Source organism: Bos grunniens, chromosome 11 (genome assembly GCF_055505025.1).
Source record: "Bos grunniens cultivar Pamir isolate PY7600 chromosome 11, Bosgru_T2T1.0, whole genome shotgun sequence".
NCBI lineage: Eukaryota > Metazoa > Chordata > Mammalia > Artiodactyla > Bovidae > Bos > Bos grunniens.
The window spans coordinates 60,127,103-60,143,851 of NC_141175.1; the positions used below are offsets into that span (position 1 = coordinate 60,127,103).

At 46.2% G+C, this 16,749-nt stretch overlaps 1 protein-coding gene across 1 annotated transcript; it reads right to left on the reverse strand.

Moving 5' to 3' along the window:
* Nucleotides 1-3,591: 3,591 nt before the first annotated feature.
* On the reverse strand, nt 3,592-11,709 carry FOXI3 (forkhead box I3). The gene is made up of 2 exons (XM_086326643.1): nt 9,300-11,709; nt 3,592-6,263 (listed from the first exon to the last, which is right to left on the reverse strand). The coding sequence occupies exons 1-2, from the start codon at nt 10,021-10,023 to the stop codon at nt 5,638-5,640; spliced, it is 1,350 nt and encodes a 449-aa protein (XP_086182769.1). The 5' UTR covers nt 10,024-11,709; the 3' UTR covers nt 3,592-5,637.
* Between the last annotated feature and the right edge of the window lie 5,040 nt (nt 11,710-16,749).

Sequence of the window (16,749 nt, forward strand, 5' to 3'; positions counted from 1 at the left end):
GGGATTTTCCAGGCAAGAGTACTGGAGTGGGTTGCCATTGCCTTCTCTGATATATATATAGTATATAGTACATAGTGTATACTATAGAATATATACATATAGTATTATATATATATAGGCTTCCCAGGTGGCGCTAATGGTAAAAAAAAAAATCCACCTGCCAATGCAGGAGAGGAAAGAGACAAGTGCGATTCCTGGGTCGGGGAGATCCCCTGGAGGAGGGTTTGGCAACACTCTCCAGTGTTCTTGCCTGGAGAATCCCATAGAAGGAGGAGCCTCACGGGCTACAGTCCACAGGTAAAGAGTCGGACATGATGGGAGCGGCTTAGCACACAGTATATATATGTGTATTTTAGGGCTGTGCCTGGCACCCAATACTGAGTTATTGTAATGCTTACTTTTTTTTAAATGATAAAGCACTGTCCTCCAGGCCTCCCAGGGGTTTGGCGTTGATCCCCAGACATTATGAATTAAAAGGCTGGGAGGAATTCCGTAGGTATCAAGTCTTTTTTGACCTTTTGTTTCGTTTTGTTTTCAGACCTGATAGGAAATTCCTTCTTCCTTCTGCGGTGCCAGCCACCCAGCCACGAACCCAGCTGACTGCTTTCCATGACAAAAGGCAAGGCCGCAGGCCCCCGGGTCTCTACCCCAGAACCAGCAAATCCCTGCCTCAGGAAACAAGCACAGGTTTCTTTTTCATTAAAAACCTCAAGGTTTTAGCTACCGGGACAGCTCAGGAAGACAAAGGGGGAAAAAACAACAGATACTAAAGCTTTAGGCTCTTTCCAAGTTCGGGAAAGTCTGAGGAAGGCAGAGAGCTTCCTCTGAAGGTCAGTGGCGGTCTTTCTTCCTCGAGGTGGGGGGGGGGGGAGGGGCGGGAGGGGGGCAAAGTTTGGCCCCGCCTTTTTGCCCTGAGCGCAAGGAGGAGCTGGGGGAGGGGGTGGGGGCAAAGGCGCACAGTTTTCGAAGCCTCTGGGCTCCCCGGCTGTCTTTTTCCAGTAAGCTCTAGAACGAGATGAAGGATCTAAAAGTATCAAGAAGGAAACCTGAAACCTACTTATTAGTTTTTCAAACTCTCCTTTGCCCCTTTCTTATTCTTAAAGATATACTAGGTCCTAGAAGGCAGAAACAGTTAGTTGCTCAGTGGTGTCTGAGTCATGTCTGACTCTTTGCACCCCATGGACTGTAGCCCACCAGGCTCCTCTGTCCATGGAATTCTCCAGGCAATACTTTAGTGGGTAGCCATTCCCTATTCCAGGGGATCTTCCCGACTCAGGGATCAAACCCAGGTCTCCTGCATTGCAGGTAGATTCTTTACTATCTGAGCCACCAGGGAAGCCCAAAGAGCTGAAAGGTAGCTGCTTCAAGTTAGCCATGTGCCCAAAGGTCCTCAGCTTGGTCTGCAACTTGACACCAGGCTCTGGTCTCTGGGAGAACCCTGAAGAAAGAAGGTTGCTTTAACTTCATGAGGTAGGGATGGGGGTAGGGAGAAAGGGACATCTTTTCCTCTGTACTGTCTCAAACAACAGAAATCACAATCTAGCTCAGGTCCAGAATTTCTAACCTGTTTCCCAGGGAGAACATGTCACAGATGCAGGAAATCGGTGCCAGTTGGAGTGCTGGTGCAGACTTTGACCTGGAAACATCACAGGCAGAGGCAGCTCTTTCCCTTTAATCCCAGGCCCAGCGGGAGGCACAACTTGCCCCTCAGCACAGCTTCTTTGGTTCCTGTGAGGACTAAGCCACCCTGCTGCCCATTGTGGTTTTTTGGGAGATCATCAGAAGTGGATTCTTGTCTTTGCCTTTGTTCTCATAAATGCCATCTTTCTGGCATTTCATAGCTATCAAACACCCAGATCTAGATGCTTCCAAATACAAGCTCATCACATTCTTTTAAAATGTCTTTCTTTCCAAGATATCCTTAAGCCTGTCCTCCCCACCACCATCCCTATCAAAGAGTAATAACCCAAATAGTTTACTATTGTTTGGTCAGAATTATTCCCAGTCTAGGCCTCTATTAATAGAAATAACCAGATGCCAAGGAGGCTACCATAAGCCTTTCTATAACAAGCAACTAAAATATGGCAGGTGTCTACCTCCAGTGTGACAGGCCTCAGTTCTGTTCTCATTTCTGAGAAATGCCTCAATGATTGGGCCGATCCTGCTCACAACTCATTTAAAAGTCATTCTCCCCCAAACTCCCCTCCCATCCAGACTGCCACATAGCATTGAGCAGAGTTCCATGTGCTATACAGTAAGTAGGTCCTTGTTGGTTATTCATTTTAAATATAGCAGTGAATGGATACATATTTATATATGGCTGAGTCCCTTCACTGTTCACCTGAAACTATCCAACATAGTTAATCGGCTATACCTCAATAAAAAATAAAAATTTTTTAAAAAGAGAGAAAAGCCATTTCGCAGGACAGAAACTGTCTTGTACCAGAGTCCTTATTCACTCCACTATTAAGAACTCTGTGTGGGGAAGTGAGGGAATTCCATCTTCTCATTGGCAAATTAGGAGGGTGCTGGTCTAGATCAGTGGCTCTCAATCAGATCTAATTTTGCACCAATATCTCAGGGCCTGGGAGCAGAGGCTGGGGGGTTTGGGGCAGTGTGTGTATTGGGGGAAGGAAGAGGGGAAATGCTTCCAGCCTGCTACTAAACATTCTGTGATGCACAGGGCAGCTTCTACAATGGATTATCCAGCTCCAAATATCTACACTGCTCATGTTGAGAAACCCTAGGCTAGAAACCTTATCTTTCAGGTATTTTCTAGTTGGGGCCAAATTCAAGTTTCCTAGCTACTTCCTTGGAGACGATGGGCTGCCTGTACCCTCCATGAGGACCACAGCATTGAAAGCCAGAGTTCTCCCCGAGGAGTGTTGCCAGCTGGAGAGGTCTTGTTGTTAGTTGCTCAGTCGTGCCTGACTCTTTGCGACCCCATGGACTGTAACCCATCAGGCTCCTCTGTCCTCCATGGGATTCTCCAGGCAAGAATACTGGAGTGGGTTGTCATGCCCTCCTCCAGGGGATCTTCCCAACCTAGGTCTCCCGCATTCCAGGCAGATTCTTTACCAGCTGAGCCATCAGGGAAGCGCAAGAGCACTGGAGTGGGTTGCCATTCCCTTCTCCAGGGGATCTTCCTGACCTAGGAATCAACCAGGAGTCTCCTGCATTCCAGGATTCTTCACCAGCTGAGCTAGACAGAAACATTACTCTGTTAAAATACAAACAAGATGCTCATGTCTAGAGATCCTCCAGAACTGTTTCATTCCAATCCCTTAAGATGTGGGCAGGTAGAACAAGCCCAATAAAGAAACTGGGATTGGGGGAGAATATGTATATATATAACTGAGTCCCTTCGCTGTTCACTTGAAATTATCACAACATTGTTCATCGGCTATACCCCAATGCAAAATGCTTTTGGTGTTAAGAATAAAATTTTATAAAAGAAAAAAAAAATCAATTGCTTGCTCTCTCAACACAAAAATCCGGGAGCAGTTTCTGTGCCATGCTGCTTACAGCTCTATTCCTTTATAGAAAGAAGTTAAAGCTAGGAGAACAAGATGCCCAAAAAGGAACCAGAAGTCATCCCACTTCAAGTTTATTTTATGTGATTTCCAGCATGCAGTGTGCTTTCTTGGGGAAAAAAAAAATCATCCCAGTTCACATTATAAATTAATTTACAAATATAGAATTGTGTTAGAAACAATATTTATAAAAGTCCATACAATTTTTCACATACAAAAATATCCATAGAAAGTGGGGTTTTTGTACATACAGTATGAGGGTAGGTAGTTTCTTTGGTTGTCTTCCTGTATAATATTTAAAAAGTAATGTTGACATTATTTATACCTCAATAGACTATTTTAAAAAAAAATAATTTTCTATATGTATTATTTCAAACTTCCAATTTAACGATAATGCTGTGAATCTCAAATAATATACAGGGAAAAGTTAACAATTTTTTACAATTAATTTGTGTTCCTTTTCCTAAAAAAATTAAAAACTAGCAATGTTCCCATCAAAGACCAAACATGGTACAAGGGTAATTCATAGAACATTAACTTCATCTTAATGCATCACTATTCCAATAAAATCACACTTTCTGCACTAACACTTTTTGGATAAGTTCAAACTGTGGCTGAGTGTCTGCCACATACAGACATTCTCTTGGGCACCAAGACGGTGACCATAAAAAGTATTCAAATGATGACACCTCCTGAGAAGTAAAAGGGAGTGTTAAAATATATTACATTAGAAAAATTTTTGACCACAAATGTTTTCTTTTAAAAATAAAAATTCCATTTAAAAACTATTTTTAATAAAATACTAAAACTTGGTTTCAAAGATGAAAAACCCAGGACATATGCTAAAAAAAGACAGGATACCAGTTAACTAGGACGGTCACCACAGATCTCAGAAATATGGCAGCAAAAGTGAGGCAGAGCTGGTGTCCATCCTTGATGCTCAGAACATCCCAAGCAATACTGGTTTCAGCCAGAATCTTTGGTCAGATGAAACCTAGCTCATTCCTACTCTTTAGACACTACTTACTCTGCCTATGCATGTTAATGCCTTTGTTTTTCAGGGACTAGAACACAAAGGTTACAAGCACAGACTCTGGAGCCAGATTGCCTTAAAACTGGATTCTGGTGAGAGTTCCCTGGTGGTCTAGTGATTAGGATTTGGTGTTTTCTCTGCTGTGGCCTGGGTTCAATCCCTGATCCAGGAACTGAGGTCCCACAAAGCACACAGTGCAGCCAAAAAACAAAACAAGACAGAAAACTAAACACACACACACACACACAAACAATAAAATCAAAAAACTAGATCCAGGCTTCATGACTTACTGTTTGGACCTAACATCTTGGCAGTTTACTGCCACCATACAGAAAACGAGGGGGAGTAACAATACCTTTGTCCCAAGGTTGTTGTGAGGATTAAATGAACTAATATGCCTGGCACACAGGGTGTGTCTGGGCATTTCTATCGCTATTAATGTCTGACACATCCCTGACACTAAGCATAAATAGAGGTGATCTGTGAGCTGGGTAGAGAGCTCAAAGATTTGCGGTGCTTTCTAGCACAGTATTTGAAAAACTTTCCATTAGCCACAAAGAGGACAAATGGAGGTTTCCTGGAAAAATGCAGGTCTCTGACTTTTCTAGAAAAAACAGAAGGCTGCCAGGCAGAGAAGACCAGTTGCCCACAGCAGCCTGCAGCTGGTCGGTCCCAACCATTCCCTGCTGCTTCCAGTGCCAACTGTTACTTTTTTTGACCCAGTAACTTCATTCACTTGTTTTTGCATCTGAAGTCTGTGCCCACTGGACCCTGTGACCCTGATATACAGTGATGAACAGACAGACATGGTCCCTGCCCTCACAGGGCTCTCGGATTCCATCCCAGGACAGACTGGACTGGATTTCTCTCCAGGGAGGCCCTTTATCCAGAGAAAGCTTGTCGGGTAAAGAAAAAGTTTGCATCCACACGCTGTTCCGAGTGTGTTCAGTGGATCTTGCCGGGAGCTCTGGAGAAAATGCAATCTCAGTTCCTGCCCCAGACCTACTGCCTGGAGATCTGTATTTTCATGAGATCTCAGGTGTCCAACAGTTGAGTCTGGGAATTGGGGCTCTATACTTCAGAGCCCTCCCGAGGGTAGATGAGGCTGTTGACCATGCTGAAGTTGTAGAAAGGGCTGCCAAAGGGGCTGCTCGGGGCCCCGCTGGTGCTGGCGGGGAAGGGGCCGTAGTAGGAAGATCTCTGGCTGCTGCTGCTGCTGGAGCTGTGATTCAGTTGCAAGGGGTCTGATGAGGGCTCCGGGACGGAGCTGGGGGGAAACACGCCGCCTGAGGGCACCTGGGGCCCCTGGATCCCTAGAGGACGGCTGCCAGTGAGTGCCCGCTGCGTGCTCCCACTGCTACTACCGACGCTTAGGGTGCTGAGGCTGCTGAAGAAGCTGTTCAGGCAAGGGGTGGAGGAAAGCATGGACACTCCCGGTGAGGAGGCAGTACTCTTGGTGTCCTCAGGAGGCTCTGGGGACTGGGAGGGTCTCAAAGATGCAGGGGCACTGTCTCCGTCTGGCTTCCCACCCACTCCAGACCCCAGTCCCGGGGAGAGCCCTTCTTCTGATTTTGAAGTCCCCACGGCCACTGAGGGGGTGCTGCTGGCTTCCGAGCGGCGCTTTCGCTTCCGACGGAAGTTTCCGTTGTCAAACATTTTCTCACAGTTTGGATCCAGGGTCCAGTAATTACCTTTCCCTGCAAAGATGAGAAAGATGGGTTAGAAGAGGAGGTATACGTGCCCATGTTATCATTTAGTCACTAAATCATGTCCAGTTCTTTGGCAACTGCATGGACTGTAGCCCTGCCAGACTCCTCTGTCCACGGGATTCTCCAGGCAAGAATACTGGAGTGGGATGCCATTTCCTTCTCCAAGGGATCTTCCCGACCCAGGTATCAAACCCGCGCCTCTGGTATTGGCTGACGGATTCTTTACCACTGAGCCACCAGGGAAGCCCCACATGCCCAGCTTTGGGTCTGAGATGAGGGAGGCAGGCTCTCATGAAACTTGACAGAGATGCTCAATCCACTCTGTTGTCCTTTTGGGGGAACTGGCACTACTTGAACTTGAGCCTCTGTTTATCTATAAAAATAGGGATAAGACAGTACTCACCTCACAGGTTGGCCGTGAGGGGTAAATGATAGATCTCCGCAAAGAAGCCATACACAGTGAGCAGTGAAAAGAAAAAGGTATCTATTATCATTATCATTTGCTGAAAGGGTATAGTATTTGCCCTGAAAAAATACTCCACTGGAAAAATGCAACCTCCAATACCCAACCCTCCGCCTTGTCCAACAGAAACGACAAGTTATTACTGAGCAATTGACTGTTTTAAACACACCTTGGATGGCATCTATTTGAAAGTACAAGGAAGCTCCACACCCATCCCTCGCCTTGGGCAAGAGGCACCCTTGCACATCTTCCCAGCTTTTCCTCCACCAGGCTGATCTCAGACCAGGACCCCATTTAATGCAAGCAATGCTAGTCTTCTGCTTAGAAAAACTCCCTCACTATCTAGCACAGTTGAAGTAAAAAAGATCTGTCATCCTCGAGGATTTTTTTTCTCCCAACGGCTCTCATCACTTCTGGTAAAAAGAATCTTTGGCATTTGCAAATACCGTAAAGCACTTATCTTGTAGTGAGTTCTTCACATTGATAACTCTAGTTACTCCTCATGGCTCTGGAGACGAGTGATATCATCGCCTCCATTCTTCAGATGGGGAAACTGAGGTGCAGACTGGTTAGCAACCTGTCATTCTCCCAGTTAGCCACCGGTGTGTGCGTGCTTAGTTGCTCAGCCCTGTCTGACTCTTTGTGACCCGTGGACTGTAGCCCACCAGGCTCCTCTGAGCATGGGATTTCCCAGGCAGGAATACTGGGTGCCTTTTCCTTCTCCAGGGGATCTTCCCGACCCAGGGATCGAACCCACGTCTATCTACTGCATTGGCAGACTGATTCTTTTACCACTGCACCATCTGGGAAGCCCAGTTAGCAGTGGCAGGGCCAGGATATAAGCAGGTTGTCTCTAGAGTCAAGCATTCTTAACCACTACCACACACCCCTCCACATCCATTACCTCCACCAACACATTTTCTGCAAATAGTTGCAGAATAAAAACCTAATTCACGTAACTACCATCTAAACAACCAATCATACCTACTCCTACCAGAATATTTATATTGTGTCACCTTGCTACCAAAAGCTTTGACAAGACACTGGCTTGAGATCCTTGACCTTTTTAGAAAGTCCGGGAGTGTACGTGACAATTGACATGATCACCTCAGGTGATTTAGAGGCCAAATCTGGGCAGATGCATCTTGGAGAGCTGCGTGCCTTGTCCAGTAAAGTAACCACTAGCCACACGTGGCTGCTGGGCACGTGAAAAGTGGCTTGTACCAAGTGAAATATGGTATAACACATACATAGGATTTTGAAGACTTAGTACCAAAAGAATAATGTAATTAGCTTATGGATAATTTCTTATATGTTCTACATGTTGAAATGACATTTTGGGTTGCTTTAAAAAATAAATTCCCACCATCTTTTTACTTTTTTTCACATGGCTACTAGACAATTTTTCAACTACGTGTAGTTTGTACAGCATTTCAAATGGAAAGCACTGCTCTTCATTGGAAGGACTGATGTTGAAGCTGAAGCTCTGATACTTTGGCACCTGATGCGAAGAGCCAACTCATTAGAAAAGACCCTGATGCTGGGAAAGATTGAAGGCAGGAGGAGAAGGGGACGACAGAGGACGAGATGGTTGGATGGCACCACCTACTCATTGGACATGAGTTTGAGCAAGCTCTGGGAGATGGTGAAGGACAGACAGGCCTGGAGTGCTGCAGTCCATGGGGTTGCAAAGAGTTGGACATGACTGAGCGACTGAACAATAACACAACTACTTCAGAGCATTTACATAATTTACAAAGAATCCTGTATCCCTCACTGATCCTTAGCCATTTCTGCACCAGGGGCTGGTCTCCTGCAAGACAATATTTTCCACCAACGCAGGGGGCTAAGGGATGGGGGGGAGTCTGAGTGCATTACTTTTATTGTGCACTTTATTTCTATTATTGCTACATCTACCCCCCCTCAGATCATCAGGCATTAGATCCCAGAGGTTGGGGATTCCTGCTGTAGAAGGCAAGGAAACAGTTTTCTCTTTTCCCTAACCGGATTCTCACCCCACACCCCTAGTCCTGAGCGCCTTCAGAAAACCTCCAGTAAGAATCTGTTTCTGAGATTTTTGAGCTTTTCTTCACCTCATTCCTCAGCTAAGAGGGAAACCATTAACAAGCCACTATCACCCAGCCCTCCTCACCTCAGGGGCTTAGATCCGCACGAAGCACATTTGGGATTTACACTATTACGTTTCTAAACAGGTAAGGTTCGAAACGCATCTACGTACAGCGGGTACCAACTCCCCGTCTCTCCCCACCTCACTCTCCTGAAATGTGATGGGATTCTCGGCTCATCTGAATCTCTTTACAGCCATCCGTTATCTGAGAGCCCACCCGTGTTTTTATTCCTAATCCGTTTACCGGTAACTCGACCCTCCCTTCCAACCGCCTAAGGAACACCACTCAGGACTGACTTTCCGCTTAAAGATTCAGGCTTTTTACCTTTATCCCACCCTGGCCTGCCTCTGCGTGTGCGTGAGTTGCGGGGTGGGCGTAGTGGGGGGCGGGTGTGGGTAAGGGACCGGCCGGGAAGCACCTGTCCGCCCTCACCTGGGTCGTCCTCGTCGCGGGGCACCTTCTTGAAGCAGTCGTTGAGAGACAAGTTGTGGCGGATGGAGTTCTGCCAGCCGGCCTTGCTGCGCTGGTAGAAGGGGAAGCTGTCGGCCACGAACTGGTAGATGTGGCTGAGCGTGAGCTTGCGTTCGGGCGCGCTCTGGATGGCCATGGCGATGAGCGCCGAGTACGAGTAGGGCGGCCGCACCATCTTCATCAGGTCCTCGCGGCTGGCCATGGACAGCCAGCCCAGCTCCCCTGGCGCCGCGGGCCCGGCGGGTGAGGCGGGCGCGGCGGGCGCGGGCTGTGCGAAGGGCCGCTGAGCGCAGGCAAAAGTGCCAGCGGCGGTCGGCGGCTGCAGGAAGGGTCCCGGCGCGCCCCCCGGGGGCGGCGGCGGCGGAGGGGCGCCCAGGTACGCGGCGGCGGCGGCGGCGGCGGCAGCGGCGGGGGGACCGCCCACGGCCGGCCCGTTGAGCCACAGGTAGGGGTTGGCGGCGGCGGCTGGCGGCGCGGCGTAGTCGGTGAGTCCGTAGGGCGCCCGGGCGGGTGCGGGGGCGCCCGGGGCGGCGGCGGCGGCGGCGGTCGAGGGCAAGCCGGGCTGCGAGTACACGCCGAAGTTGTCCCCACAGTAGAGAGCCATGTCGGCGGCCGTCGGCTGGCGCGGCGCGGCGGCGGCGGCGAGGGGCGAGCGGGGCTGACCTCGCCGCTCGGGCAAGAGCATCCCTTTGGGGGCCAACCCTGCGGCCCTGGCTCGGCGACTCGTGTCTTCGGCGAGGAGGGGCGGGGACTGATGGGTGAGCGCGGAGCGCCGACGAGCTAGCCTCTTATAACCGTCGGCGGCTGGGCTCCTCCCGGGCCGGTCCCGGGGCTGGGCGGCTGCCCGCGGGCTCCGGCTCTCCACGCCCCCGCCACGCCCCACCTGCCCGCGCACGCATCCCGGCCCAGCGCGCGGAAACCTCCGGCCGCCCGCCGCGCCTGCCCGGCCGCTGCAACCCCTCCTCTCCGGGCCGGGGTGGAACGGAGGGAGGTCGGGAAGAACCAGGGAAGCCCGGGGGAGGCCGGCGCCTCCGATATTCAAGCAACCTGTTCCCCATTCCTAACCATTGTGTCCTCAGCACAAGAACGAAATAAAATAACGAATATCAAAACAAAGAGAAAATCTCCAGGACGGTCCGACTGTTCTAAAAAGTCTGTGAGTTAACTCTGGGTGGGCGCTCAGCCCACCTGCCTGCCCCCGCCCCAACCTTTGATATTTCGACCTGGAGCCTCTACATCTTTTGTGATCAGTTGCAGGATTCACGTCCGGTCTCGACTGGTCGGCTCCCAGTCGAGAATAATAGACGCGATTTACAAGTCTTTGGAGGTACACCGTAGATATTAAGGAGCATTCTTGGTGCGTCCCCTTGTCCTAGGGAATTCTTTGAAGGGAAGGACCGAAATCGGTTTTTTAATTTCTCTAAACATAGCGATAGGTTCGTTCCTATCCGGAAAATAGACATGCATTTTAGGTCCAGTTTGCGCAGACTTTTGGTGTCATTTGTTGTCTTCGAAAACAGAAGGGTAAACGTTTTCAAAGACACATAAATAAGTGGGTTCGGAATTAGCATTTTAAAGCCAACTGTAATTTAAACTGTGCTAGAAGCGCTCGTTTACAAAAAACGATCTCAACGAATTATGGCAGAAGACTTGCCCTCTACTTCTGTTAAGTTTTCTAATGCAGCTCCTGCCCGGAAAAACAAACAAAATCAGCAAAATACTGTGGAGACTCAAGTGCCACGCCATCATTATTTATTGACTCCGAATGATAAGAAAAAAAAAATTTTTTTTTACGGTTAAATTGAGTTCTAAATATTTTCTTAAGCGGTCACAGGTCTGAGATTCTCTTTTAAAGGAGAGGGGAGAGGAAAAAAAAAATTTTTTTTTTCCTATTTGTCAATTGCAGATTGACGATTCAGAATACTTAATAATTCGGAACCCACCTCCCGCATTTATTTTCGTGACAGTTCCTTATGTACTTTCAGGAAAATGATCCTCTTCTGTTTTAGCACTTCTTAAAAAGTAAAATCCAAAGATCTTAGCCAACTTGGGTACCTAAAATGCAACTCACACTTCAAATGTAACATTTTTTTCTCGTCTTTTGTGAACCCGGCAAGGAATTCTTGTCACACAGTTTCTTTCCGTCTCCTTGCAAATGGTATAGAATGGAGTAGTGTTTGCCTTAGTTGTATTTTGAGGGAAGGAAAACTGCTTTCGTTTTCCTTCCCAAATAGCCCAGACGAAGTTGTTATTTTTCTTGGGATGTTAATAAGGATGACAGCTGTAAGTCAAGAAATTGGAAAGCAATTTTTAGTAACTTAATAAATGCTCAAATTTAATATTTTTTCCTAAAGTTTAAACAAAAAAAGAGAAAAAGTTCAAAAGAAAAGCTGGCAAACTAGATGGTAATAAATTAGGAAAGATTTGAAACCATCCCTCCCTTAGTAATTGATGTCCTTAAGAATATACTTTTTTTAGCAAATTGATTACCCATACATACTTTGCAGTCTTGCAGATTTTTTTTTTTAGTTCAACTCTTAATCCTATATTCCAAATTATTCTGAGTGAGAGGCTATGATTAAAGATCATTGTTTCTTTGGTTAAAGGTTCTGCTTAAAAGAGATATTTTGCTCCTTGACTATACATTATCTTTTCCCAACTTTAATTTTATTAAATTAATGGAGCCACCTAGCGGCTCTTTGCTCTGTTACAGCAGATATCCAGATAGGGACCTGTGAAATGAACAGTTCACCCCTGCTAAGGGTTTGGATATCATACTTTTTTCTATTTGTTTTTAAATTACATATTAATTAGCCAAGCTTAAGACTCATTGGTCACAGTCTTGGTTTTTAATGTCAAAATTTAAAATAATATCTTAAATCCGTGTGTATGTACTAAGTTGCTCAGTCCTGTCTGATTCTTTGCGACTCCATGGACTGTAGCCGGCCAGGCTCCCCAGCCCATGGGATTTTTCAGGCAAGAATACTGGAGAGGATTGCCATTTCCTCCTCCAAGGGATCTTCCCAACTCGGGGATGGAATTCGAGTCTCCTGTGTCTACTGCATTGGCAGGTGGATTCTTTATCACTGACTGAGCCACATGGAATTTTAAACAAAATTTTAAAACATTCGGTACACTTGAAAAAAAACAGAAAAGCAAATAGAATAAAACCTAGGCATAAAATGCAAGTTCTCTGTAATAATGTATTGTTAAATTGCCTTTTCACAAAAGAATATAATTGAGGCAATTGATCAATGTACCTATACCAGTGTAAAATTATGTAAAACAAAGGTAGATGTTGCATGTTTTCATCACTGGAAAATAAAACATTTTGGGAAACCTTTCAACCTGAAGAAAATCTCTCATTTATTTTCCACTGACATTTGGTAACATTCTAGATGCTTCCTTGTGCAACAACAGTAATTTACAATGGAATGTAGTCATTTTTAACAAATACTATAATAACATGTAAAATTCTTTACACTCATTGATTTATAGCATAGAAATGTTTGCACTATGGCATTTGCTAGTATTTGTCCATATTTTTTTGTTGTTTAGTTGGATCTAACTCTGCGACCCTATGGGCTATAGCTTGCCAGGCTTCTCTGTCCATGGGATTTCCCAGGCGAGAATACTAGAGTGGGTTGCCATTTCCTTATCCATTTCCATATTTACTGAGGAAGAAAAAGGTAATATACATTGGAAATAACCTCAGTGCTCTTAATTCCTGATAGCTGCAACTTATTTATGTGTTTTTGCTGTGCTGGGTCTTAGTTGTGGCTCACAGGATCTTCCTTGTGCTTGCATGGGGGACCTAGTTCCCAGACCAGGGATTGTACCCAGGCCCCCTGCATTGGGAGCGTGGAGTCTTACCCACTGGACCACCAGGGAAGTCCCATAGTTGCAACTTAGAACAACAGAGGAGGTGAGAAGAGAAGGCAAGAACTGAATCAGCTATATGTATACAGCAGAAACTAAGACAATGTTTTAAAGCAACTATACCCCAAATGAAAAAAAGAAAACACACCCAAGCATACACACACTGTAGCTCATCAATAGGGGATATGGATTGTTGTCAATTTTTAATGCCAAAAGTAATTAGAGACAATTGTTGTTGTTCAGCCACTCAATTGTGTCTGACTCTTGGTGACCCCATGGACTGTAGCCTGCCAGGCTCCTCTGTCCATGGGATTTCCCAGGCAAGAATACTGGAGTGGGTTGCCATTTCCTTCTCCAGGAGATCTTCCTGACCCAGGGATCGAACACATGTTTCCTGCATTGGCAGGTGGGTTCTTTACCATTGAACCACCTGGGAAGCCCAAATAAAGACTTAGCAGCTATTAAAAAATTAAGAGAAAGTGGGAAAACTCATTGTAATCAAAGAATACAGTTTAGGGGAAAATGAAGTAAGAATAACTACCACATAGGCTAAAATATGTAAGATTTTTCTGGTGAAGAAAAGATGGATTCTTGAAGGAAAGATATTGCATCTATGGGGGCTGGACCCACCACCTCATTCCTTACTTTTTCCAATTGCTGACCACTTAATTGGTTCTCATTTAGGGGTTTCCCTGGTGGCTCAGACCATAAAAATCGGGCCACAATGCGAGAGACCTGGGTTCGATCCCTGGTTAGGGAAGATCCCTGGAGAAGGGAATAGCGACCCACTCCAGTATTCTTTTTTGTTTGTTTGTTTGTTTCACTCCAGTATTCTTGTCTGGAGAATCCCACGGACAGAGAATGATGGGCTACAGTCCATCATGATGGGGTTGCAAGGAGTTGGAAACCACTCCTATATATATAGATATAGTATGTATATATATATATATATATATATATATATATATATACACACACACACATATAGCAACTGGTATATATATAGTGTATATATATGTATGTATATATAGTATATATGTGTGTGTGTGTATATATATATTGTGTATATATATATACATACACATAGCAACTGGTAGTGTCATTAATCAGAGAAGGCAATGGCACCCCACACCAGTACTCTTGCCTGGAAAATCCCATGGATGGAGGAGCCTGGTAGGCTGCAGTCCATGGGGTCGATAAGAGTCGGACATGACTGAGCGACTTCACTTTCACTTTTCACCTTCATGCATTGGAGAAGGAAATGGCAACCCACTCCAGTGTTCTTGCCTGGAGAATCTCAGGGACAGGGGAGCCTGGTGGGCTGCCATCTCTGGGGTCGCACAAAGTCGGACATGACGAAGCGACTTAGCAGCAGTGTCATTAATGAGGAGCACACTGAAGAGCCTCTGTCCCCTCCCAGTGCATCACTGCAGATGCAGCAGATGTCAGAGGTGCTGTCCATCAGTTTTTAACAAACATTTAGGCTCTACTTACTGAATCTAAGAGCTGATGGGAAACTGAGATGGCTCTTTTCCACTAGGAGAGCAGGTTTTTCACCAACTTAGCCTCTGTTTTCTTTTCCAAGAACACATTTACCTGTGAGCTGTTCATGTTAACCTTGGCCAAGTTGCCCCTTTGGTCCCCCTACTAAGCCACCTGGGAGTCAAAGACTGGAGTGAGCTGTAAATACAGGTGTTGTGTATGCTCAGTCACTCATTGGGTCTGACTCTTTGTGACCATACAGACCATAGTCAGCTAGCTTCTCTGTCTATGGAATTTTCCATGCAAAAATACTGGAGTGAGTGGTCATTTCCTCCTCCAGGATCTTCTCAATCCAAGGATCAAACCCACATCTCCTACATCTCCTATATTGGCAGGAGGATTCTTTACAACTGCTGCTACCTGGGAGGCTCAGATACCGGGGGCAGAGTGCAAAAATCATGGGCAGGGAGGCTCAGAAGCACTACCAGGCCATAGGCCAGCTGACCCCCATGGCTTATGGCGCTCTTCCCACTGCCAACATTAGGCACAGGATGCCTAGCACAAAGGATGACTCCTTGGGATTCTTGTGGGTTGAAGCCTCTGAAGATACCACCGAAGTTCTGTGTACTTAGTCCAGAAGAATAAGAGAAAAAAATTATCAGCCCAAACCATGGTGATCCAACAAATCCTTTGAACAAAGTTACTAATACATCACTGCCTGCTTGAACCTTAGACCTCTTCCCAGTGCTTCACTCTCCCCTCCCCAATCCTCTGGAATGCTTCACTGGCCTCTGGCTCTAGCTGATTAGCCCCATTCTTGAGCTTCCTCAGCTAACTTGTCAGACCCTTCCTTGTGCTCCAGACCTGCTCCCAGAGTGTCTTCAGCTCTCCTAGAAGACTTGCCTGATAGTGTCTCTCCGTGCTCTGAAAGCATCCTGGCTCCCCGGGATCCTCCCATGGTGCCCTGAGGCTACTTTTCCCCCAACTCCTCCCTCCTCAGGGCACAAATGCCCTCCAGCCCTCCTGTCTTGCTGGATGGCTTCAGCATCGGCTTGGTAGGTTATCCAGTTCTCTGGACTCTCATTTCTAATAACCAGTTCCTCCTCTCCAGTTCAGCTACTCACTATACTGAGTGTTCTTTGAGGCTGGGGACTGTGTCTCCGTGACTCTGTGGCTCACTTTTTTTGAGTGCTTACAATTAAGGAAACATGTACTAAATGCCTGGCATTGTGCTAAGCATCTTCCATGGGTTATCTCATTTACTTCTTACAGCAATTCTGTGAGATAAGAACTCTCAGTCTGCATTCTACAGATGAAGTCTCAGAGAGAGAAGTTAAGTAATTTCTAAGTGTGCAGCCAAGATTCAAAGCTGATTCAGAGCCAGGCAATCACACCACGAAGCCCAGGCTGGGAGCTCTCGGCAATAATTATATATGCTCTGCTCAGACACTCAGTCGTTTCTGACTCTTTGTGACCCCATGGACTGTAGCCCACCAGACTCCTTTGTCCATGGGATTTTCCAAGCAGGAATACTGGAGTGAGTTGTCATTTCTTTCTCCCAACCCAGGGATCAAACCTGGGTCTTCTGTGTTGCAGGGGGATTCTTTACCAACTGAGCCACCAGGGACACCATCATTAATTGCCTCCTCCGGTATTTCCCCAGTGGCTGGTTCAGTGCCTATCATTGGTGCATGCTCAATTATTGTTTGTTACTTAAAGAAATTAAAGTTAAAAAGCATTAAATGATGTAAAATGGAAATTAGAAGTCTCACCCCTTCAACTTCCTATCCCCTATCAGTTTCTTATGCTTTCCTCCAGAAAATGTTTGGAGGTACTTAACCTGCACAGATATATGCCTTTATTTATTTATTTATTTTTAAAGCAGAATCCATGCCATTGACATAGCTTTGCACCTTCTAGTTCCATTAATATGTTTTGGAGAACTTTCCAAAGCAGTCCATATGTCCAAACGTCTACCTCATTCGTCCTCCTGGTGTTCCCCTTCATGAGATGTTCAGTGAAGACCCACCAGTATTGTTTTGTAAGAGTG

What these genes read in the sequence shown, in the direction of transcription:
- FOXI3 (XM_086326643.1), bottom strand. Translation starts at nt 10,023, where the DNA reads ATGCTCTTGCCCGAGCGGCGAGGTCAGCCCCGCTCGCCCCTCGCCGCC. An exon ending in CCGCGACGAGGACGACCCAG is followed by an intron (nt 6,264 to 9,299) that starts GTGAGGGCGGAC and finishes TCATCTTTGCAG; the next exon opens with GGAAAGGTAATTACTGGACC.